General features: G+C 60.4%; 1 protein-coding gene across 13 annotated transcripts in view; it reads right to left on the minus strand.

The window, feature by feature from the left end:
* The window catches only part of ANO1 (anoctamin 1), a 171,141-nt gene that overhangs the window by 67,062 nt on the left and 78,761 nt on the right, over nt 1–25,318 (minus strand). For 11 of the 13 annotated variants that reach the window (XM_021082678.1, XM_021082675.1, XM_021082673.1 and 8 more), the window contains exons 2-3: nt 17,286–17,458; nt 9,461–9,793 (exon numbers count right to left, since the gene is read on the minus strand). In XM_021082678.1, the coding sequence (XP_020938337.1) occupies nt 9,461–9,793; nt 17,286–17,458 (506 nt within the window). Of the gene's footprint in view, nt 1–9,460; nt 9,794–17,285; nt 17,459–17,608; nt 17,993–18,021; nt 18,122–25,318 lie in introns of those variants that run through there. The other 2 variants (XM_021082681.1, XM_021082680.1) reach the window with 2 other exon arrangements.

Genomic DNA, 25,318 nt, shown 5'->3' on the forward strand with positions numbered 1-25,318 from the left:
ATCTCTAGCAAGTGACCCCACCTCTCCAAGCCCCTTTTGCTCATCTGCAAATCTTTGCAGCACAAGACTTGCTTCACAGGCAGGGGAGTCCCTGGCCCTCTGAGCACCCCCTGCCCAGCCCCATGCCTGGCGAGAGGGCTCAGGACAATGCGGGGCTGTGTCTTGTCTCTGGGGCCACGGGATGGCTGAGACGCCTTTGGCCAAGAAGCTTGAAGCTGCCTCCCCAGCCCCAGGAAGCTCTGGGGACACTGAGACCCAAGAGGTGGTAGTGTCCCCAGCGCTGGTGACTCACGGGTGTGGGGCCGACCTTGTGGGGCACCGCGACAGGACCATGGACGGCCCCGTGCGCAAGCCTCGCCTTTCCTGTTACAGCCCAGGTTTATTTCTGTGCACCCGGCTCACCCCAAAGTGCGTGCAAAGACCCAAAACATCTGCCCCCGAGTCCGTGGAGACGTCTCTTGATGGTGGGCAAGGACCGGTGCCGGAGGCAGCTTCCCTGGGAAACACATCCCGCTGTTTACGGGAGCAACGAGGTCCGTCCCCGGGAGACATCTGGGAGGACTGGGGAGAGGGGTCGTGGGACCAGCTGGACAAGGACACACATGCGGATGTTTTAAACCTTGGTGCCCAGCCCGAAAGCAGCGCGCTCTCAGCGGGAAGAACCCAGGAGGGGCTGGGCCCCTCCCCCAGCCAGAAGCCCCACAGCAATGGGTTCAGTCCCAGCTGCATTTTCCTTTCATTTTTTTAGGGCTGCCCCCATGGCATATGGAAGTTTCCAGGCTAGGGATCCAATCGGAGCTTCAGCTGCCGGCCTATGCCACAGCCACAGCAACACAGGATCCAAGCTGCGTCTGCGACCTACACCCCAGCTCATGGCAACGCCGGATCCTTAACCCACTGAGCAAGGGCAGGGATCGAACCCGCATCCTCATGGATACTAGTGGGGTTCTTAACCTGCTGAGCCATGATGGGAACACCTGCCTTTTTCTTGCAGAGGGAAGAAGAACACCACAAATGAAACAAGTAAAAATGTCCCCACAGGGGATTGCTGCTGGTCCAGGATGCCAAGGGCCCTCTCTGTCCCCACGGCCGCCCGAACCCACTGGTTCTCATCACGGCCACGCCCCCTTGGCCGAAGCACGGGCTCAGAGACAGCTGGAAGGTTGGCATCGGCAAGGCCTGGCAGGCTGTCCCTGGATGCCCTCGGCCCCCCAGGCAGCGTGTCTCCCCAGCCCACCCTGACTCCCGAGTCCCTCTTCACCGAATCTGGGAATTAGGGGCCCTGAGTGCTGAGGCCTGAGGGCGGTGGGGCCATAAGGAGGGTCCCCCAACAGCACCGCTCTGCGTGTGCCTCTCTGCCCCGGCTCTCGGGCAGAAGGGAGCCACAGAGCGCGTTCTGCACGGCAGAGATGCAAAGGTTCCCGGGCACTGCCGGGCAGGGGAAGCCAGGAGGCCTTGTGGGAGGCACGGGCCGGATCCCTGACCACCAGGGGACCTGGTCAACTTCGCTTTCTCTCTGCCCCAGTAAGGACAGTACCCCTGGAGGGCCCCACACCCAGGGCTGCCCTCCGGGAGGGTTCCTGTTCTCTACCTTGAGTAAGTTTGGCCCGGTCAGTCCCTTAGGACTGGGCACATTTTTGGTGGCACTGGCACCTGCCTGCTCTTCCCACAGGCTCTGGCGTCCCACACGGACACGAGCTGGGCGGAGCCGTCCGTCTGACCCATCGGCCTCCCCGGGAGGGAGGGAGCTCCGCACACAGAGCAGGAGCTTGAAGAGAGTGGCTGAGTGAGCCATGGGGGGGGGGGGGCAACCACTGCCAAGCACCTACTGTGTGCCAGCTGAGGACCCGCCCTCGGTCCTCTCCCCAACTTCTGGCAGGTATCCTTGTGTCCACTTTAATACAGGTGGACAAGGGTGCGGGCTGGGGGTCTCCCCAGGGCTGACCCTGACCCGCTCGTGCCCACCATCCACCCGGACAGCTCCCCAACAGGATGGGAACGCATCAGGCACGGGTCTGCGGGAAGGGCCACCTGCTAACTGGCATTTCCCACGCCGTGGGTCCTGCTGAGCACACCTGCACTGCCCGGTTGCTGGGGCTCGGTCATGTGGTACGCTGGCACAGCCACGCTTTCCACATCTTCCTGGACTGGGACCCTCGACTCACCTCCAGTGAGCCAGGACCCAGTCTCCACAGAAAGCAGGGATGCAGGACTTGGTGGGGGGCCGTTTTAGCCCCAGTCCTTGGAGCAGGGTCTGGCCCCCAAGGCCTGGCTTTTTTTTTTCTTTTTGATGGTTACACCTGCAGCACATGGCAGTTCCTGGGCTAGGGGTCAAATCTGTGTTGTAGCTGCGCGCCTAGGCCACAGCCACACTGGATCCGAGGCGCGTCTGTGACCCGCCTGCAACAATGCTGGATCCTTAACCCACTGAGCGAGGCCAGGGATCAAACTCGTGTCCTCCTAGAGATGGTATCAGTCCTTAACCCACCGAGCCACAAGGGGAGCTCCCGGCCTGGCTTGTTGAAGGACTACATGACAGATATTCACTCATGGTCCTGCTTCTAGGACGAGCGGGAAGATTGCTCAGATCCACCCTCCCACACTAGACTGAAAAATAAATAAAATAAATGTTAACGCCTTCAAGCTGCTGAAAAGCCAAGCAAGCCCAGAGGAGCAACCAAGACCGGGCCGTCCAAGGGCTTCTGCCCGCGCAGACACTGGGGCCGGGGTGAGGGGGAGAGGCTTCTGCCCCAGGCCCGCCCAAGACGGGGAGTCTAACAGAAGACCCCTCCATGGCACTGGACCCCCGAGAGAGGACACTTTCAAGGGACCCAGAAAGAAACCCCCTCCTCCAACCCTGGGAATCGCCAGGAAGCTGGTTCTGCGTCTGAGCAGGAGAAGGCGGTGAGGATAAGCTCAAAGAGTCCTGGTCCCAAAGGCCGCGGCCCCAGTGGGTCCGGGCGCCTCGGCCCATGACCTTGGCTCAAGGTGGTTCCAGCTATAATGCCCTCAGATGTGTGATGAATGCAAGTGCCAAGCCCTTCTGGACAAAAGCAGCTTCCTCCTGGCTTGCCCCGCCCCCCTCCAGGGGCCCCATACGGGGCGGGCCCGGGGGCCAGAGCACCAAGCCCACGGGGGCAGGAGACAGCTGCAGGAGGACCCGCCGAAGGGACCCCTCAGCCCCGGGATTCTGAGGGATGGGATGGACCGTGAGTCAGCCACGCTCACCTCGTGTAGGGAAAGAAACGTCAAGGCAGAAAGGTTCTGCAAAGGACAGGAAACTATTAAAAAACGACAGCGCCAACTTGGAAAAGAACCAAACAGAACTTCCAGAAATAAAAAAAGGTCACAACGAGAACTGAAAATTCAACAGACATGTTTGCGCTTCGTCTCCGAGGTGGGCTCTCTGTGGGCACAGGGCAGCGGGGGCCGGCCAGATGCGTGCCCCCTGCTCGCCAGGCAGAAAAGCCCACCCTGACCAGCAGCGGCAGTCTTGGCCAAGTTCCATGGTGTAAATACTCCCGGCGTGGGCTATTTCAAGCTACCAAAGGGTTAACACCCAGCTGGCAGAATTCCTGATGGGCCAGAAAGAGCTGACTCTGGCACACCACGGGCCTAGAGGCACAGGTGGATGTCAGAACTGCAGCCAGAGTGGCACAGACTTCAGTCCGGCAACCTGGCACCTGGGCAGGGCTGTCCTTGGGGGACTTTAAAGATATAACTTGAAAAAAGATCTCCAGAATTCACTTGATAAGACGTGTGCTTCCACAAAACCAAGACAGGCCCAAAGGAAGTCGGGTGGGTGTACACAAGCCTCAGCACTTAAGGCTCACTTAAGGATCAAGCCAAAGAAATGAATATGTAATGGTGGAATTATGAATGCAAAAATGATAACTTCCGGTCTAGACTAGAGGCCCCAAACATCCCACTGCAGGAGAGGCCCATGGCAGAGGTGCTAAGCCTGGGGGTGGGGGTGCTGAAGACCACACGGTTCAGGGCAAAGAGCATGACATTAGGAGCCAGGACCCATGTTCAGAGGCCTCATCCTCACCGCCTGACCGTGAGCTCATCCTGAAGCTCAGCGTGGAAGCAGCGCCATCCGCCTACAGTCACCTCCTCACCTGCATCTCCGAAGCTACATCCACAGAGACGGGAAAAGCCGCAAGAGGCTCACGCCAGCTCGGGGCAGGAACGCTGAGAAACGAGCACCCGCCAGCCCGGGGCGCAGAGGGGCGCCCCGGAGAGCAGCATGAAAGCAAACTGACTTTACAGGGCTCGAGCGTCTGTGGCCTTCGCAAAGCCAGGTCAGGTTCAACTTCGGGGCAGTGCAGGCCTCGGTCACCCGCAGCACCCGGCCGGGATTTTAGTGTGTGGCCTTCTCGGCAATGACCGATGGACATAAATTACGTCCGGGCTTTGAGGTTGGACTTGAAAAATGCTGATGAGTTTCAGTTGCAAGGAGGCGTGTTGGCCGCAGGCTGCTCTGGGTTTAATGGGAACCCTGGATGCTGACCCCGCCGCCAATGGGCGTGGTGGGGGGAGGCGCTCCTTGCAGGAAGGCCGGGGCCGCCTGCCTCGAGGGCCCTGGCTTCCTCCTTTCCCACTACGAGTGCTGTTCCGGGGGCTCTGACATGACATCCCTCTTGGACCTTCGTGTGTGACACCGACTTTGGGGACCGTTAACTTTGGGGACAGGCGCCAGACCCCATCTTGATCCCCAGGGCCCCCTTTGTGCAGGCCGCTGGGGAGGGGGAGGCAGTTTGCACACTGGCTTTGTCTGAGCTTACGGTGCCTGGGAGGGGGGTGGGCCATGGGGGACCCCTGGTCACAGCCTGCCAGCCAGGCTCAGCCTCCCTCGGTCCTACATGTAAGGGTTATGGATGCTTTCTTCCAGAACCACCAACCCCCTTTCCAGGGGCGCTTGCCCCAGGGCACCCAGGGTGGGGGTCTCTATACAGGGCTACCTCTGGGGTGCTGAACAGGGGATCAGGGGCTTGTGCGGACGTTGAGGGGCCCTTTCCTGGGGATGTTTCCGACAGCTCATGGAGAAACAGGCCTGCAGGCTCGTGATACCTCCAAGGATGGTCCTGGGTCAGCAGCCTTCGATGGCCGGGGGGCAGGAGTGGGGCCCACGCAGGCCTGCTGAGTCAGAGTCCTCCGTGACTGGACCCCAAGGTGGAGGGTGGACCCTGCACACGTCCTGGGCCCTGCACCAAGGCAACCAGGCCAAGGCTTGGTCCTGAGACCACCTGCCCTGCCCCGCCCTCTAACCGTGCCCCAGGCCTCCCCACTCACGGCTGGTAACTAGGGGCCCTGCGTGAGCCACCCCGCTCCCTGTGCAGCGTCTCTGCTTCTGGGGAGGGGTGAATGGCGCCCCTCAAAGGAGACATCCATACCCTGACCCCTCGTGTCTGTGCACGCGACTTTATCTGGGAAGAGGGTCTTGGCAGATGACATCCAGACAAGGTTTCCCTGGACGGGGGAGGGCCTGAAACAGGAGGCTGGTGTCCTCACAAGAAGAGGACAGACGCGCAGAGGAGGAGGCCACGTGAAGACCAGGCAGAGGCTGGAGCGACGCAGCTACACCACGGAACACCTGCAGCCCCCAGACCCAGAAGAGGCAGGAGGGCCCTTCCCTGGGGCTTAGGGCGGGAGCCCAGCCCTGCCCACACCTTGTCTTTGGACTTCTGGCCTCCGGAACCAAGGAGAATCAATCTGTATTGTTTGAGCCACCACCCCCCTCCGCCGCCAGATTGTGGTCATTTGTCCCCACAGCCCCAGGACACTCGCTGTACTGTGTCCCTAAGAACCGCCCCCACTGTGCCCCCGGCCGGGCCGGTCCTCCACTGGCCATCACGGGACACGTCTTCACAACAATAAACCTCCTGACTCGGGAGAAAGGCTCGCACCGCACGGGGGCCCGGCCGTGTGGGGCTGGCGGTCCACGGCCCAGGAGCCGCACAGCCTCAACCACCACCCGTTCCCAGGGGAGCCAAGGCGGGTCACACACTCTGCGCCATGGGTACCTCCGCGGCTGCCTGGTCACAGCCGGGCCAGCAGACAGCTCGGGGGGGCTCCCGCGCGCTCAGGAGCCTCGTTTATCTGTCCCCCCTTCTCTCACTCCTGCTTTCCCTGCTGCTCCCTGTCCAGCCTTTACAGCAGGCTCAGGGCTGGCCTCCGAGGATGCTGGTATGTCTGGGGACATTTTTGGCTGCACGCAGGGACGCTGCAAAATCTCAAAAGCCAGCAATGCCGAGGGTGAGAAACCCCCGCTTTAGCAACGATTCTTCATTTCTTGGGGGGGGGTCCCTAAGTGTCTGAGCATCTGATGGCTCCCGTGGAATTTTTTCTCCCCGGGAAAGTGCACTTACAGCCCAATTTTGCTTCAAATTGGGTACCACTCTGCAAGCCATCTCGTTCTCTGAACTGCAAACCCTTTCACTCCTTGTAACAGGAGTGCACCCGGGAAACGAGACATCCCCTGGGCGCCTCTTCCCTGAAAGCGGCTCTCTGGTAACCCCGTGGGCTGGGGCCCCCACACGCCCTGGGCTGCACGTGCCCAGCCGGGCTCTGAACAGATTCTGGCCTCAGGTGAGCGGGGAAAAGTAATGGGCTACAGCGGACGGAGTTCCTTCCAACAGCCTCGAGCCTGGTTCAAGCCAGAGGGAAGGTGGACACTGCAGGACCCCGGGGAAACTCGGTCTGATTTGCTAGACTCCGGCAGGAAGGTGGTTCGCCCACAGTTTCAGACGTTCTGGAACCCCGAACCGTCTAGTGTACACCACAGCAACAGCTTCATTTATAAAAGCATGCGACCAACCCCTGGAAAGCCTTTGGAAGCTATAGAGTCAAAACGCCTGCACATTTTGGGTGACTGTGATTTGTGATTTGCCATGTAGTTTCCGTCTCTGTCCCCCGGTCCTGGAACAGATCTCCTAAACCCCTAGGAATCCCCTCAGTGAGAGCAATAAAGGAATGAAAGAGGTGACTTTGGGAAAGGACCCCCCTTTCCAAAGGATGGGGGCTGGTTGCTAGGGGAACCAACCACGTGATTAGAGGGCTGGAACTTCTGGTCCCTCCCCACACGTCTGGGCAGGGGAGAAGGACTGAGGGTTGCACCGGTCACCAATGGCCAATGATTAAACCCCTACCTGTGAGGTCTGAAGAGACCTACAGATGCGCAGTGTCCACATCAAGATATGGGCAGGACACCAGCTAGCGCTGGAGAACTGCCGGGCCGGGGGCGGGGGGCGGGGGGCGAAGGGGAAACAAGCCACACACGTTGGAACGGGGTACAGACCCTGCTTCACTTCCTAAGACAACTCGATCTGTTTTTTGGTGACAGCTACAGTGTCTTCCTATTTACTTTTTTTTGCTTTTTAGGGCCACACCTGCAGCATATGGAGGTTCCCAGGCTAGAGGTCGAATCAGAACTACAGCTGTTGGCCTACACCACAGCCATGGCAACCCGGGATCCGAGCCACCTCTAGGGTCTATACCACAGCCACGGCAATGCTGGATCCTTAACTCACTGAGCGAGGCCAGGGATCGAACCCACATCCTCATGGGTCCTAGTCAGGTTCGTTTCCGCTGCGCCACGACGGGAACGCCTATTTGCCTTTTATTTCCAAGTCACGATGCTGTTTAAAAAGCTGTGTGTGGCGTAGTATTTAATGGGACTTGGAAAAGCTCTTTTCTCTCTCTCGTTGGTGAGCAGTCTTCTCCCACGTCCACAGGAGTCAAAACAGAACAGCGCTCACGTCGGCCAATGAGAGCTTCCTGAGGGCCAGACCCAGAGCCAAGCCCCGGAAGGTAACCCAGCGATGTGATACGCGCTGCTGTTCCCTCTGAGCTGTGGGGAGACTGGGGCAGGGATCCGGCCGGGGGGGGGGACCTCAGGGTGTGTGTGTGTGGGGGGCCTTTGTTTAAAGTAGTTAGGCAGGAGGGACAGGGACGGAGAAATCTCTCGGGGAACCAAGAAGTGACAAACAATAACACAGAGCCCGGAGCCCAGGACCACAGCTCCCGGGAGAGGCCTCCGCCGCCCAGCCTACCCCCAGCCTCTCCTGCCTCTGGCGGAGCCATCTGTTCCTCCAGTTCTAAACGACTTGCACAAGTCAGGCCGGCACAGTAGCGGTATTGTTCCGACAAAAAGCCGTGGGGCTGGCCGGGCGGGATGGGGAAAATGGGTGAGTTGACGGCTCCCTTCCGAGTGGCCCCAGCTCAGGTCTAGGACGCAGGGAGACAGAGAGCTCCGAGGGACGACGGCCCGCACCTGTCCCCAGTGGCTGCCCTCAGAGCCAGGGAGACAGGCGCTCGGCACTCTTGTCGGGATCAAACCTTTGCCTCCGGGTCATCACACGTTTTTAAGGCCCTACAAACCCTGGAGATTCCAACAGGAACGGGTCACAGGGCAGAACTCCCGCCACCTGCCAGGGAGCCAAGGCCGCGAGGGTGACAGCTCCCCAGAGGGATGGACCCTGCTGAGCTCAAGGTCCCTCGAGCACCAGGTCAAGGCAGAGCGAGGCCGGCTGAGCCTGTCTGCTGGCAGAGAAAGGGACGCCTACGGGTGTTCACACCGGCTCCCTGACTGACTAGCTTCCTGGTCCACGTGCCCCCAGGCCTCATCCCTGGACCCCAAGCTCTCCCGCTTAAGCTCACGGCGGTTCTCATGGATCAAAGAGCAAACTGATCCCTTGGATTTCAAACACTGGGCCCCGGAATCAACCTGCTGACAACCTTTTTTCTGCTCCTCGCGTGTTGCAGAGACATGTAGTGATTCTTGGTTAATCTGCACGGCGACCGTCAGTGGCTCAGGGGCCCGACCGCGCCCCCATGTTCACGGAAGGAGGGCCCCCACCCCACTGTGCACAGAGAGGTTAAGGAGTCGGCGGGGGAGCATCAGCAAACCTGCTGAGAAGTTAAGGGGGGTCAACCCGCCGACCCCACGGCCGCCAAGGTCACTTTGCTGCACACGGCCGTGCCTTCTGCCACCGGGGCAGCCAGCAGGTCCGGCGAGCCGCCTTTCACGCTCCCCAGACCCCTTGCCCCCAGGAAGATGCTCAGGCTTTGCAGAGGAGAGGCGCCCCAGAACCAGTGCTACGGTCACAGCATTTCGGGGCGCCCGGGCCCCCGGGGATCAACCAGCCCCATCTCCTCATTTGACAGATTGGGAAACGGAGGCCCTGAGAAGCCAGGGAGAACTGAGTCCTCCATCGCACGCTGGACCCATCTTCCTGGGGGCGGAACTGGCCAGAGCAGGAAAGGCCTGGACCCTGCAGGTCACTGCTGAGAAGGCCAGCCCCTCCCTGGGGCAGATGTGGGGCGGGGGGGGGGTGGCGCAGGTTTGGAGTCCCCACACTTAACCAGAAGGCATCTGCATGTGACCCCTTCCGAAGAACAGGTGACGCAGAAGGACCTCCCCAGCCCCAGCCTCCCGCCTGCGAGCCCTCATAGTTACGTCCTCGTCCCGCTCCAGCTCCAGGCCGGCCTCCACCAGGTTGCCCTCGTACTCCTCCCGGCGGAAGCGCTTGTCATCCTCGTGGTAGTCGAGTGGGGGCTCGGGCTCGCCCGCCCCCACGGGGCCCGCCTTCCCCGGCAGGGGCTGGTCCTGCCTGCTGCTGCCGACGGCCGGGCCGGCGTCGCCGTGCTGCGCCCTCCGGGCGGGCGTCCTGCTGCCCGAGGCCCTCTTGTGATGGTACACCAGGATGTAGTCCACCTTGCGCCGGCCGTCCCTGAAGTACAGGCCGTGCTTGCACTCGGCGTTGGGGTCCACGGACAAGGAGTTCAGCAGCTGCGGGAGGAGGGGAGAGAGAAACCCTCCATCAAGGGCTCCGTGAGGGGCCCTCCCAGGGGAGCGGGTCTCCAGGGCGACGGCTCCGCCCACGGGCTCCCCCCTGGGCAGAGTAGGTGCTGCCCTGGGGGCCGAGGACAGCGCAGAAGGCCCTGCCTTCAGGGAGCAGGACACTGCCGCTCATCACACAGGACGATGCCAAGCTGGATGCTCACCAGCGAAGGCTGGCTCTGCGGAGCGAGCAGGATGCAGGAACGGGGCGTGACGTCGGCAAAGCACCCCCCGCCCCCCGACCGCGAGGGACCGCTCTTCACACAGGCCGACCGGGTCCTGGGTGGAGCAGAGCTGAGCTCAGACTCTGTGCCTGCAAACCTCCACCTCGGATGGCCAGCGAGCCTGGCGAGGTCGTGTCAAGGCGGCTGCGGGCCCGTCACTCACGGCCCTTGCCTGGCCCAGTTCCTGGTGCTCATGGGGGAGGCCAGGCAGCCCCTGTTCGTCTGGGTTCTCCCCCGAGCAGACCCTGGGCTGAGTGATCGGGTTCAGCAGTTTGTCTGGGGGGTGGAATCAGGGCCCAGAGTGAGGTGGGGGCCAGAGAGGGAAGGCAGTGGCCGATTCGGCGGGACGCAGAGCGGGTCGCGGCATAGACGGCCCTGCCTCGATTTCATCATCTGCCTGAAGGACCCCAGAGGCCAGTGAGACAGGAGGGTGGGGCAGCGGCTCCAAAGTCCAGGCCTCGACGGGGACCTGCCGTACAGCACCGAGAGCTCTACCCAATAGTCGGTGATGCTCTGTATGGGAAAAGAATCTGCAAAAGAATGGATGTGTGTACACGTGTAACTGAATCCCTCTGTCGTGCGGCAGAATTTATCACAACAGCGGAAATCAGCCTTACACAAATGAAAAAAATACTAAAAATAAATAAGTAAATAAACAAAATTTAGCAGAGTTCCCCTGCGGTGCAGTGGGTCAAAGATCTGGCTTTGTCACTGCAGCAGCTCAAGTAATTGCCACGGCATGGGTTCCATCCTTGGCCTGTGAACTTCTACATGCCACAGGTATGGCCAAAAAAGAAAGAAATAAACATAAAACTTGAAAAAAAAAAAAGTCCAGGGCGTTCCCATCATGGCTCAGCAGTAACGAACCCAACTAGTATCCATGCGGAATCAGGTTCCATCCCTTGCCCTGCTCAGGGGTTAAGGATCCGGTGTTGCCGTGAGCTATGGTGTAGGTGTCAGACACGGCTCAGATCCTGCATTGCTGTGAGCTGTGGTGTAGGCTGGCAGCTGCAGCTTGGATTCAACCTCCAGCCTGGGAACTTCCATATACTGTGAGTAGGGCCCTAAAAAGACCAAAAAAAAAAAAAAAAAAAAAAAAAAAAAAAGGCCAGGGAGTTCCCTTGTAGTTCAGCTGGTCAAGAACTTGACATGGTGTCTGTGAGGATGTGAGTTCGATCCCTGGCCTCACTCAGGTTAAGGATCCCGTGTTGTTGTGGCTGTGGGGTAGGCTGGCAGTTGCAGCTCCGATTTGACCCCTAGCCTGGCAACTTCCATATGCCACAGAGGCGGCCCTAAAAAAACAAAACCAAAAAAACAGGCCTCCACACAGGTGCCATGGAGCACAGCTTCTGCTAAAGCCCCACCGCACTTTCTAGACCTCGTGTGGGATTTGGCTGGTTTTTGAGGGCAGTTCATCAGCAACTGTCTTGGAAAATAAGGGAAAATAAACATTATCGTGCTGGGAGTAGCAACTCCACAGCGTTCACTCCGCAGAGCTGCACCAGGGCGGGCGGGGCTGGGGGCCTGGGAGGGGGGCGGGCAGCGGGTGAGAAGAGAGGCCCTGCCCAGTCCAGGACAGAGTCCATGGCCCAGCCTGGCATCTTTGGTGGGCTGTGCTGCGGGAGGCAGGAAAGAGTTGTTTATTTCAATGTGTCCCGGGGGGGAGAAGCCGAGGCCCCATGAGGTGAGGGTGCCGAGGTGACAGGGAGGGCAGGCTGAGCCCAGCCCTGAATGCCATCTGCACACCTCGGGCGCCCCCCTCGACAGTAACGGGGCTAGGGAGTGACCATCTCAGCAGGGGGCATGTCCTGGCACAGTGTCCCTGCACAGGGCCACTATAACCATGGCTATTTGACCCGGAGGAGCTGAGTCCTGGGAGTGGAGGGGGCGCAGTAGCTAGGCCCATGCTTCCTGGCTGACCCCCAGGGGCCTGCTCCAGCCTTGGTGCCCAAACGACGCTGTGAGGGAGTCGCAGCCGCACAGCTGAGGCTCGCCGCTCCTGGACCTCAGGTGAGGTCAGGGTGGAGGGGAGCTTTGGGCAACGCGAGGCCTCGGGTGAGTCCAGGTGTGGGCTCTTTCTGCGATGAGTCCTGGGGGGTCCTCCACCTGCTTTGGGCCTCAGGTGCCACCTCTGTAAAGCGGGTGGATAATAGAAGCTGCTCCCACTGGCAGCCAGGAGGACTAACCGAGCCATCCTGTCCGCCTGCCCTCTATCCCCACGCCAACAGCGGGCGCTCATCCTCCCGGAAGTCTCAGGAAAGGCAGAGACTGCAGAGTCACGGTGAGCTGGAGGCTGAAGATGGTTCCTGTCCTCGCAGGGGAGCGGACGGAAAGGCCAGGCCTGAGGGCGGCCCGGAGAAGGGGTCAATGCTGGGGGGCGAAGCTGCCATCAGGCCGGACAAGAGCATGGAAGGCGGTCAGCAGGACAGGCGGGCTCCGGGTGGGCTGGGCGAGGCAGTACACCGCACACGGCCAGCATCCTGGGCACTCCAGGCTCTCAGCATCTCCCCAAGGGGCTCATCTCTCTTTTCCAAGTGGGGAACTCGGCTCCTCCGAGCTGAGCTAGAGGCCATGTACAGCTCCCGAGGGCTGGACTGGTCATCCTCGTCTCCCGCCCGCACCACCTCCCCGACTAGAAACAGGCCCTCCCAGCCCCATCCCGCACTCGGGGCCTTTGCACGTGCGGTGCTGCCTTCCCGAACGCCCTCCCTGCCTCCCTGCCCTTTGCCGTTCTCCCTCGCTTCCCCGCTCCAGCCCCAGCCCCTGCCCTGCATGACCTGAGGTCCTGGCCTCTCCAGCCCGTGCAGATCTCATGTGCTGGGTTGGCCTCGGAGCCGTCCACGCACAAGCTCGTAACTCACCGGGCCCCTCAGCTGGCCGCAGGACATGAGGCCGGCCAGGGACACTTCCATCCAGAACCTGCTGCACCCACAGCGGGCTCAGCCCCTGGTGCGGGCCCTGCAAATGCTCGGGGCTGGAATAATGGCTAAGTCTGAGCCGAAGCGGACCAACAGGGAAGGGAAGGAAATTGAACGTGACCCCATCAAGTCAGAGAGCAGGGAGAGCAACACCGGGAGAGAACTCCCCGCCAACGTGAGAGACGGGAAGAGGTTACCAGGTTTAAAGGCCTGGCAGTCAGTCTAGGCAGCATGGGAACACCCCCTAAACACCTCCTGGTGTTGGAGCGGGGAGCGGCAGCAGCCTGGTAAGAGTGGGTGTCCTCTGCCTCGCCTGAAGATCAGCTTTGCCACTTCCGGCTGTGTCACCCCAGCCCTGGGGCTCAGCTCGTTTTCCCTCCAGGTCCCTCTTTGCAGAAGGAAGGCCAGAGGGGACAAGGAGACCCCCTCATCTGATGTAACTTCCCTCAAAGGGGGGCTGGGAGGGTGAAACATGTTAGTATCTGCAAAGGGTCTGTAACAGAGCCTGGAATGTGCTGAAGCCGCCACAGAAGTTTGCTCTCATGGGGAACTGAGGCACAAATAAAGAACCAGGGGAGGCCAGGGAAAAATAACCCCGCGGTCAAAGTGGACCCCAAGGGAAAGATGGTGGCAGTGCCAAATGGATTTTAAAGTCACAAAAGGGAGGTGGTGGCACCGCCGGGTCCAGCAGGAGGCAGCACCAAGCAGTGAGGTGGGAGTTCCCAGATCCTCTGCCCAGGCCTGGCCCTGTCACCTGTCGTATGACATTATTGGCTAATACTGGCTAATTACAGCTGCTTTGTTTGCACCTGGGCTTTATAAACTGGGGCCATCCTACCTGAGTAAGGGTGAGGGGTGAGCAACCTCTAGAACAGCAAGTGCAGGCGGCTCTCTCTGCATAGGCTGGGAGGTCCCCGGGGTCTGGAGAGCAGTTCTGGATTTAGAGGGAGCTGGGGAGGCAGAGACGCAGCAAGGACCACAGAGGCCGCCATGGGGGCCATGTGACTCTATGCAGCTGGCCCACGGAGCCATTGGACGGCACAAAAAGGCCAGGATTTAACTTGCAGCGGGAGAGACGTGGCTTAGCCTTAATGCATAACGTCCCAGTTCAAAGGCTTGGGAAAGCATCAGAATGTCCCTTCTGTCCTTCAGGAAGGAACAGGCGACCCCTCGGCACACCTCTGCTCAGGGTGAGGGATTTCTCATTCAGCCTTTTTTTTTTTTTTTTTAAATTGCATCTGTGGCATGTGGAAGTTCCCGGACCAGGGATCAAACCCGTGCCCCAGCAGTGACCCAAGCCACAGCAGTGCCCACACCAGATCCTCAACCCCCTAGGCCACCAGGGAACTCCTCGTTCATCTTTTTAATGGTCGGTCTGAAACGCATGGTTCTAGAAAGAAGGCCTGCGTGTGTGAAGGAATGACAGAGGCGTGGGTTTGGCACGCTGCCACTGGGAGGGTCACCAGGTCAAGGACACCGACGCTGAGACCCAGCCAGGCCGGCACTCAAACACCACACTCCCCAGCTCTGAGCCTCGGGTCTTCCACCTGCGAGATGGAGACAAAAACATCTCCACCTGGGTCGCAGGATTCCTGTGAGCACCAATTATGGTGGGGGAAGAACGGAATGCATTTTGAAGATGAAAACGAGCTGCCCCACGGAAGGCAGAAAGGTGGCTCCCTCGGGGGACGTGGGAAGATGGCAGGGGATATGCTGCCAACGTGTGATTACCGGGCAAATTCCGTAATTGATAAATAGATCATGTCCAATCGCAGGTAAAGAGGACATGCTCTTATCCTGCAGACAGGCAGATGCCAGTATCAGGTGTCTGCCTCTGGGTGTCTGGGCTTGTAGGGACATGGATCCAGGGCCACCGTCAGCCACCAGGTTGAAGGGAGAAACTAGAAACACGCAAAGACTCACACAAAGAAAACTTACAGAAACAGACTGCACCCACCCTGGGCTCTAGCGCTTGAGTCATTTCTTAAACTTCTTTTTACAGAAACAAGGGAATGCCTTTTACCCCTGAACGTGGGATTGCACCCGGGAAGGACAGAAGCAGGAGAGGCACAGAGGCAGGGCTGGAAAAACCGCAGCCTGCATGGGAGGGGTTTATTCTGACGGCCAATTTAAGTGACGCTGGCATCTCACCTATGGGATGTCTATCTGGGAACCGGATAAGAATTTTCTGAAATGCAGTCCACGCCCTCTGGCTTTGGCCTGCACAGAGCCGCCTTCCCTGGGTGACTCAAGGTAATGACTGAGCAACAAAATTGGCTTAAGCTGGGCCAGGGATGCCCTCTGAGGCTTTCCCGGCACACTGCCTGCCCTGCACGGGCAGGCCCCCAGCTCCCGGAACTGCTGCTGCCAGCCCGTCTATGGCCATTTCTCCGGTGCGACACTACTCAGCCACCTCCTTCCTGCCACCAGGGACCCTGAGGCACAGCCCCCTGAGCCCGTGATACCCGAAGCCTGCCCACGGTATTCGGCTGTGTGCAAAAAGCAGAATCGCTCGTCTCATCTGGGCTTGTCCACTTGTTTCCAGACCGTGAGGCGCTTGGATGAAGGGCCAAGCTACCTCTTTGGTCCTCTCCAGGGTTGAGGGGAGCAGAGAGTTTCTGGAACAGGACTGGCAGTGGGTCCCTAAACTAAAACTCCAGGGCCCAAGGGCCATTCGCGAAGGGCTCTGTCTCTTTCACAACCCAGGCAGGCATCCTCGCATCGCATCGGGTCTACCTCTGGAATGCTCGTTGCTCTCTGCTTCCTTGGCCGCCCCCAGTCTCTCCTGCCTCCTACCTGGCCTCCCCTCCACCCTCCCCCACCCCGCCGGGTCTTCAAATCTGCCGTTTCTTTGTGTGAAACGCCCCACCCTAGCCCTTAGGGGTACAACTAGCTCCATTTCCTCCAGAAAGTGCATCCTTCCAGCAGCCTGTCTGTGGCCGCCTGCTTCTATGTCTCAGCCCTTCTTAGCGCTCCTCCCAGCCAGGGGGTGACATGGCACAGATCTCCTGCCCCTCCTGGCCTCAGCTCCTTCATCTGTAGTCACAGCATCCACCCCGGTTATCGAAAGAGTGAAATGAGTTCATACACTGCGACTGGCCCGTGACAGTGCAAGTGTCCCTTGTCGCTGACCTGGGTAACTCCCACCACTGCTCCTTAAGCCCCAGATGGGCGGGGTTCTCCGTCTAATTCCCTGAAGGGGTGCCCAGGATCCAGCAGGGTCTGGCACACAGCAGGCACACAGTGTTTGCTGACATGACCCCTAAGCTTTCAAAGCCAATGGTATTTTATCTCCACCGACACTGGTGCCTGATGCTCCCTGCATCTCTGGGCTAGCCCAGCTGTAGAGGGGCCCCGAAGGCTACCGGAGCTCCGCTGTGACCCAGGGGTGCCAGGCCTGAGGGTCTCTGCCTTTCCTGGAACGTGACCCACTGGCATCTCCCTGGATGCCCAGCCCTCCATCCTGCGCTGGAGACACAAGCCAGAGCAACCCTGGGCTTGGTCATACAGCAAAACACCGGCTGGAGCCACGGCATCTCTGGGGAGGGGCCTTGGCAGCGGCTGTGGGGGAAGGGGATTGAAAGGGGCGTCTGGTCTCTGGCCCCCGAATGGGCCGGGTTGCAGGGCTCCCCTCCTAGGGCGCTGGTCTCAGCCCTTCCCTCTTCAGGCAAACTTTGTTCCAACTTTAAGCAGAAACCGGCACGGGCCAATTCCGACCTCCAGGGAGGCCTAGTGACCGCTGGTTCCGGTTCCAGAGAGTGGTGGGGGATGGGGGGACCCCTGAGTAGGGGCCCCGACCACGTGGCCGGGCAGGCTCTGGTCTACACAGCCGGCTGGGGACCCCGACCGGCTCGGAAAATAAGTCTCCACCGCCTGGCGCCTGCCTGCAGGCCGGGGCGTGGGCAGCTCCTGTGCCGGGCACCGCGCCCCGTGCAGGTGAGGGAGCCGCCGGCGGGGCAAACCCCGGAGGGGGGCGGCGCGGTGGGGCCCCGGAGGCTGCCGCCCTCCCCACCCCCACCGCGACCCCGGCGGCACCCACGGGAAGGCGGCGTCCCACCCGGGGTCGCGGCCGTGCCTCCGGGCTCGGGCTCCCGGCCCGGGGCCGAGCGGCTGCGGTCGGGGCGGCGGGCCCGCGGCCGGGGCGGGTGGGCGTGGGCCTGCGGCGGGGCCCACGTGCGCGGCTGGGCGCCCCCCTACGCGCCCCGACCCCCGCGGCCCCGGCGCCCCGGGGTCCGCCCTCCCGGGCGCGGCGCAGGTGCGCGGCGGCCCTCCCTCCGGACCGCGGCCGCCCGCACTCACCGTGCCCTCGGACGGCAGGTAGCCGATGTCCTCGATGGCGCAGATGTTGATGATGTGGACGCTGCGGTCCTCGGCCGGGAGTGTCGAGTACTTCTCGTTGACCCTCATCGCGGCCGCCTGTGCGCCCGCACCGCCGGGCGGCGCGCCCTCCCCATCCACGGCCCCGGCGGCCTCTGCAAGCGGACGGGCAGCGTTCGCGGCGCGCTCGCTCTGCTCGCTCTGCTCGCTCGCAGGGGGCCGGGCCTCCCGCTCCGCCCGCCGCCCTCGCCCTCGCCCTCGCCCTCGCCGCCCGGCCCCGCGCGCTGCGGTGCGGGAGCGCCCACCCGGCTGGTCCCGCGGGCGCCGCGCCGGCTCGGGACCTGGACGCCCGCCGGCTTCCTCTTCCTTCAAGATACGAGCGCCGTGCGGCCGCCTAGGGCCGGGGCGGCGGCCCCGCGGGTCAGATTTTCCGTAGAAACTTAAACACAGGAAGAGAGGATTCCATTCCTGCGGGCCGCTCCGTTTTATTTTTATCCCGGGAGAGCGCCCCTGCTCCGGAGGGTGGCCGGGGTTTCACAGCAGGAAGCCAAGTTCCAGCGGCCCCCCCTTCGCCGAGCGTCTCCCCGCGCCGCCGCCGAACTTCTGCGGCGGGTCACCTTGCGGGGGAGGGACGCTTCTGAGCGTGAAGTCGGGGAAGCGCTCGCGGCCCCTTCCCGCTCCACCCGCGGCCTGACGCCTGTTGGCACGCAGCTCTCACCTCCTCCTCCCGGCAGCCTCCTCTGCTTTGGCCATGCCCGCCCGGCCCAGCTGGCTCCCGGGACCCCCTAACGTCACCCCCAGCCCTCGTCTGTGGAACGTCTAGGGTTCGGGGCCCAGGCACGTGAGCAGAGTCTGGAAGCCAGTCGCTCCCACCGAAGCGCGCAGCCGGGCCCTCCTTGTGCGGAGGGGACTGGGGGCTTCGGAAGCCAGGGAAGGGAGCCGAGATGGGGCGGGGCTGGTGCCGTTGTGGGCACCCTCGTTGCCTGACGCTCTACTGCCTCCCTGAGGGAGGGAGGGTGACGAGCAGGGGCCGGACACACAGTAGGTGCTCCTCCGGGACGCTTTTCAGTCCTCCACGGGAGGGGAGATGGGTCTCCAGGGGTGGCCACACTCAGGCCTGGCCCTCTGGGGCCACACGAGCCACCCTGGCCCGTGGGAACGAGGTCTCCCTCTCCTCTGCCTCCCTACATGCTGTTAGTTCTCCAAGGTGGGTGCCACTTGCCACCTCCTCCAGGAAGTCCCCCTGGACTGCCCCTTGCCCAAGCATTCAGGCCTGAGAACCTGCCTGTACCTTGGCCAGTGGGAATGAAGTCTCCCTTTCCTCTGCCTCCCTACATGCTGTTAGTTCCCCAAGGTGGGTGCCACATGCCACCTCCTCCAGGAAGTCCTCCTGGACTGCCCCTTGCCCAAGCACTCAGGCCTGAGAACCTGCCTGTACCCTGGCCAGTGGGAAAGAAGTCTCCCTTTCCTCTGCCTCCCTACATGCTGTTAGTTCTCCAAGGTGGGTGCCACATGCCACCTCCTCCAGGAAGTCCCCCTTGCCCAAGCACTCAGGCCTGAGAACCTGCCTGTACCTGGACTACCGCCTTTTCTCAACTCCATCTCATTTGACTGTAGGTTCCTACACCTGATGCTCCATAATTGCTTGCTGAATGGCCACCGAGGGACCCACAGAAATGATGATGAAGCTGCCTCCAAAGGCCGTGATGTCATCGGCCTGCTGTGGTTCCAAGAATGGATTCTGGACTCAGACAGGACGGGGTGGGGGAGTAGGGTGGGGTCTGGCTCCGGCTCTGGCACTTCCCAGCCCTGTGACCTCGGCCAAGCCTCCTTAAGCCTCCCCGCGCCTCCGTCTTCTCCCCCGGGTGTCAAAGCGTGAGTGAAGCTGCAGCTTGGTGTCTGGAGGCCACCCTTCTCCCTTCCCCCCTTTCAGCTCAAGTTTGAATTTCTTGAACTTGGAGAGGTGCAGGAAGGTGACTCTGTCCTTGGGCTGGCCTTGCCAACGGGAGCCGGGTGGCCCTAAAGGGCTCTTTGTCTGCACCTTGGACAGCCAGAGCGGCTTCGCCCAAGCACGCCGGGCTGCCCAAGGCCCCGCCGGAAAGAGTCTTCCACGGTCTCTGCCACACTGGGGAGGCCTTGGCCCTAAAGTTCAAGTTTTCAGGGCTGGGAAGAATCTCACCCACACATGCACACACACACAGGATCGTGTAACTTCTTTTTCTCATCCGTGTTGGTAAATAGCCACAATTGTGTCACTCTAATGTACCATCTTTCTAAATTTATTTTCAAGTAGCAAAGGGCCTTGTTGAAATTCTTCGAGATCTAATTTTCACAAATAAATCTACAAGATATAATTTGTGAAAAAAGGGTGAAAGTGCAGCTCCTGCCCTCTGGGTACCTGGGCGCTTCCTGACCTTTGGGAGGAGACCATTGACTGCCGACCCTGGCAGGCCGAGTCTCTGAGGTTTGGCAGCTCACTACCTCTGCCCGAGACAGCCCCCCCACCCCGCCCCTGTGGCTTTTGCCTCCAAAACTCTGCCTCGCCTCTTGTTTCTGCGATTTATGCCTTAGCCAGGTTCGAGGTGCCTGCCTGCCTGTGAAGCGTCCCTTTGTCACATATCAGTCGATTTCCCTGCCTTGTCCCTCTTCCTGCACCTGCCCCTGCTCCCCTCTTTCCGCATCTCTCCAGGTGGATAGTGCGGGAAGTGTTTCAAGCAGAGGGAAAGGCAGGGTGGTCTCTGCACAGAGCAGGTGACAGGGTGGACCAGCTGGGATCAAGCTTGTTGCAAGGGCACCTATGGCCATGGCAGGGGGCTCTTGGGTCCTGGGATTGAAGGGACCAAAAAGAAGTAAGAAAACATTCCCCCAAATCAGGAAGGGGGAATGGGATTCTGGCAGTCGAGGTATTTCCCAAGTTAGAGGGCTTGAAAGTGTCTCAGAGCCCCGCTGTGGCTCAGAGGTGACAAACCGCACGAGTATCCATGAGGATGCGGGTTGGATCCTGACCTTGCTCAGTGGGTTGAGCTGTGGTGTATGTTGCAGACGCAGCTTGGATCCTGCGTTGCTGTGGCTGTGGTGTAGGCTGGCAGTTGCAGCTCTGATCCGAGCCCTAGCCTGGGAACCTCCATATGCTGCAAGTGCAACCCTAAAAAGAAAAAAAAAATGTCCCTTTTGTTCTGGCCATGATTTTAGCTCCCGGGTTCCCTGCCTTACACCATGTGCACGGACCAGCTTGTTGAGATTCCGGCTCTGCTCTGAGCCATTAATTACTTATAAACAGGTCCTCTAGATAAACTGTTGCATTGATTTTGCATCTTTTTTTTTTTTTTTTTGCTTTGCTTTTTAGGACTGTACTCACGGCATATGGAGGTTCCCAGGCTAGAGGTCTAATCGGAGCCACAGCCACAGCCATGCCGGATCCAAGCCTCATCTGCGACCTACACCACAGCTCAGGGCAACGCCGGATCCTTAACCTACAGAGCGAGGCCAGGGATCGAACCGGCAACCTCATGGTTCCTAGTCAGATTTGCTTCCACTGCGCCACGACGGGAACTCCTGCATCTTCTTCTTTTTGACTCAATGATTCTCGTCGTTAAAACCCCAGAGGGGCGGATGGTCACACACAGGGTGACCTCCTCACTCGTGACTCAGTCACAACCAGTCTCAGTAGTTCAGACGGTTTCGTTTGCCTTTCGTGACGGGAGCTTCTGGGCATCTAGGCTCATCCCGTTCTGCCACTGTGGTGCCCTTTTGTGTCACGGTCATGGCACCCACTGCCGGGCACTTTTTGTCTCTGCTGACATTTTAATAGTCACAGGAGTGTGAGCACAGAGTGACAAGGGGACGCGGGAGCGGAGGCCGAGCGAGCTGTGGGGTGAGTGCCTCCTTTGTGAGCGACTCGAGAGGAGGCGCCCTTTCCATCGGGGTTTCCTTTCCAGCGTCCGTCTCGTCGCCCTGGCCTTGAGCACGAGAGGGAACGGCTTGCTCGCCGCCTGCCTGGTGCCGCGGGTCTGAACCCCGCGGGGCGGCCGAGCTCCAGAGCGGGCAGAACGAGGCCGCGGCGACCCCCGGGCGGGAGCATTCCCACGAGGGGCCCTCTGGCGTGGCGCTGCTGTCAACCTTTGGGCCTGGACTGGTCTTTGTCCGGGACCTTCCTGTGCCCTGTAAGGAGCTCAGCGACATCCCTGACTGCCTCCTTCTAGATGCTGGCAGCACCACCCCTCCCAGCGTGACAACCAGGCCTGTCTCCAGACACTGCCAAGTGCCCCCTGGGGGCAAAACGCCCTCCCTGTTGAGACCCTTGCTCCGGGTAACAACAGCCCCTGCCCCAAGCTGTCAGTCAAGGCCGAGGAGGCTGATCTTAGCACCCACGTCTCCTGGGTGAGAGGGGAGGCCTGGAGAGGTGCTTGGCTTTTTGTGGGAGCTACATGAGGGGTGTGTCTGGGTTTGTTTTTACAAAGTGCACAGATGCCCCTGGAGGGGCTGGCACAGCCCAGGATGCACCTGGCTGCTCTGAGCCTCGACTCTGTCTTCTCCCCAGACTCTCTGCACTTGGAGGTGCTGAGTAAATGCCGTTGACTCATGGGCAGCCCGATGCGGGGGGGGTGCGTGGAAGAAGTGAGAGTGCATGACTCAGGGCTATTGTGACTGCCCATACCCACTGTGCCCATACCCACTGCCCCCCCCAGCCAGTGGCTGGGAGGCCATCCCCGCAGGAAAGGAATGCCCAACAGGTACGTGACCTAACATGCTAAAAGCGACTTGGGGTATAATTACCCCCAGGAAAGACACGCCCGGGGAATCTATAACTGAGATACGGGGGACGGAAGACTGGACTCCTGTCATTTCCTTCCCTCGCATGATATCAGAACCCTGAGCAGAGGCTGGCACGCTGCAGCTGGACGGGGAGACTCCCTGGGTGCAGAAAACCGCCAGCCCAGAGTTCTGGAATGCAGCCGAAGCATGAAGTTCTGTCTGGGGGATCCCCCTCAGCCCCACCCGACAGAATCCATGGGTGTTGTTTCCATCAGAGGCTTTTCAGATGTTTCATGTGTTTTGTTAACCCAAGGCCCGCCTTCTGAGAATTCCTAGGAACTCTGAAAACATGCCCAGAGTGAGTTAGAACCCAGCCAGCTCAACCAGCCCATCACCTCCTCCTGGAAGCCCCTCTGGCATGGCTTGGTTGGCACGGCGCCCCTCTTCTGCTGGCTCTGTCCAGCACCTGGGCCCATTGCTGCTCCATCCATCTCGTGCCTCCTGAGAATTCACTGCTTGAATCCCGCACTCTTCACGCCCCCTCCGGTCTTTGGCACGATATGGAGTTCCCCGTTTATGCCAATTTATTTAACAAGCAGTGGTGCAGGGCTTACCATTAGCCAGCACCACGCTAAGCGCTCTGCAGATATTAACTCGCCGCCTCACAGTGATTACAGCCATCTGCAAGTGGATCCGCACACATGCCCCCCAGCCCCCAGCCCCCAGCCCCCGGTCTGCCTTTGGAGGTTTGAGGAAAAGCCCAGGCTGAGTTTCTAACGGTTCCGGCCTCGCCATCAACCCTACAGGAATCCTGACATTAATGCCCATGATGAAGGGATGCTTGGGTGTCAGAAATCCCGCCCACCGGGGACGGGATGCAGGAAGCGGCCAAGCCAGCCTCTGGACCACTCAGCCCAGCAGAGTGTGGGACTCTGGCCACAGCCCCCCGACGGCCCACTCCTCAAAATGAAAGCCCTGTCCGGTGGACTAACTCTTCTTCCTGGGGCTTGAAAGGACAAAAGAGATCCAGCCCGCCCTGCCCAAGGAGGGGCGGTTTCCTTTCAGCAACGCTCCCCAGGAGGACAAAAGATTTCCAAGTCCCATGCAGACAGCCCTCCTCTAGGCTCATGTTACGCTGGATTTTCTGTCAGGGCCTCTGCCCGTCCAGGGTCCCTAATCCAGCAGCCGAGATGCTGGGCTGCGAGCTTTCTTGGGTGCAAAGGTTCCCTATGGCCTGTGCTCCCGGGACCCGCCCTACTGGGCACCTGGCCCCAAACCACGGCCCGATGTTTGCAGGACACTTGAATTAGCCAGTGACCCCGGGACCTCACCAGCAAGGCACAGGATCTTCCCGCCTGGTGCTCGGAGTCAGAACCTCGAACCTCCTCCCGGTTTGGTGCCTCAGACCTCACCCTGCTGGAAATTTCTGGTGTCCTAGAGGAGTGAGCCCCTCCCGAACAGCACTGTCCAGCAGGAGACCTGCCACTCCCGCTGCACCACAGCGGGAACTCCAAAGCCTTTGCTTATTAGTTTGGAAAACTAGGTCGGATGGCTTTTATTTTCTGCTTTATGTTTGTTTCTCTGTGTTTCCCAAGACTGCTGCAATGATCACAAAGCAGTTTTATTACCAGGAAAGCGGTGACAATCATTAAAAGCTCTGAGCTGCTGGGAAGCCTGCAGGCTCATATCCGACCCTGTTATTGTTTGAGGGATAAAGGCCAGTGTCTCGGATTTTTATCTGTAAAACCCCAGTTTGGAGAAAACCAGCTTTGCTCAGGGCCCGTTGGAGACACAGGCCCCCAGTATTTTGACAGCATAATCTTTCACTACAAAAGCTCTCTGATGACCCAGCTGGTCACACAGGCGTTTGAGGGGAGGAGGTGAGAGGTCTCTATCTCGAGACCCCAAAGGTGGCTACCTGGCCCATCGGAGGGCACCCTCCAAGGGTGGTGGTGCGTGTGTAGGTGCAACACGCACGCACTGTCTGCCTCGCCAGGAACACGAGAGCGGCTGCGGTTGGAGATGCTGGCCCAGCTCGTGGCGGGGGGGGGGAGTCACGTCTGACCCAGTGGCCTCCCTGGAGGACCCTGGACAGGCAGGCCCCTCACCCCCCAACCCCGAGAGGCGGACAGCTGAGGCTCCTGGGCTCTGGGTCTCCTGCCAGCTGCGTGGGCCGGTGGGGGGGGCAGGGCCATTCCTTCCCTCGGCCACGCGTGCCCTCCTTGGGTCATCACTCACTTCTTGCTTCATTCAGCCTCCTGCTCTTTGGCGCACCCGCTGCCTTATTAACCCCCCTCCCCCCCACGGTCCAGCTCCTCTCCCCTCCCTCCCTGCATCTGCGGCTTAATTCACTTCCTCGTCCCCTTTGTGGGCTGCCCGCCCCCTCCCGTGGCTCGAATGTCAGCTCCAGGCTATTTTGTCCTGATTCATTCAGTGGCTCCAGATTTCCCTGCCTGAAAATGACACCAGGAGTGAGCCGCAGGGACCAGGCCCAAAGGTCCAGAGCGGAGCCGGTTATTCAGGGAGCTGGGGCCTCCGCGCGTTCGCTTACGAGGCAAAAGGTTTGCGGGAAGGGGGCGCGTGAGAACCACCTCTGCGACCCGGGACAGCATCTGTCGTGGCAGGAGGCACCAGCGACCGAGGGTGACTTAACTCAGCCCCTTCAATCCTTTCGCTCATGTAGACAAGACCCAAGGGGCCGGGGCCTGTGGAGTTAGTAGACACACACACACACACACACACACACTCATCCCTGCAGGGTTAAAAGTGGGTCCAACGTGTGTAACCTCCTCCCTCGCGCCGATATAATTAGGGGTCCCAGAATCCACCCCGGAGCGCACCCTGGCCACAGCTCACCACGGCCCTGATCCCCCAGGATTTGTGGTCCTGCAGGGCCCCCCCCACGGCAGTCCCTCCCAGGGCTCCCACCTTCGTGGGGGCCCCACTGCTGCCTCTAACACACCATCTCCCTGAGCAGAGCCCGAGAGCCACTTTCCCTGCTTCTTGGGCAAGAATTAGTTCCATCTGAAATCAGATTTTCTGGAAAAGCAAAGGTCTTCTATTTCCCCCCCGCCCAGCCCCTCTGACCCAGCCCTAAGTGGCAAGAGAATTCCGAGGAGGAGGAATTTTTTCTCTTTTTAAGGCCGCACCTGCCACATGTGGAAGTTCCTGGGCTAGGAGTCGAGGTGGAGCTGCCCCTGCGACCTAAGCCACAGGCACGGCAACACCGGACCCTTAACCCGCTGACCCTTCCCGCCAGG

The sequence above is a fragment of the Sus scrofa genome, chromosome 2 (genome assembly GCF_000003025.6).
Source record: "Sus scrofa isolate TJ Tabasco breed Duroc chromosome 2, Sscrofa11.1, whole genome shotgun sequence".
Taxonomy (NCBI): domain Eukaryota; kingdom Metazoa; phylum Chordata; class Mammalia; order Artiodactyla; family Suidae; genus Sus; species Sus scrofa.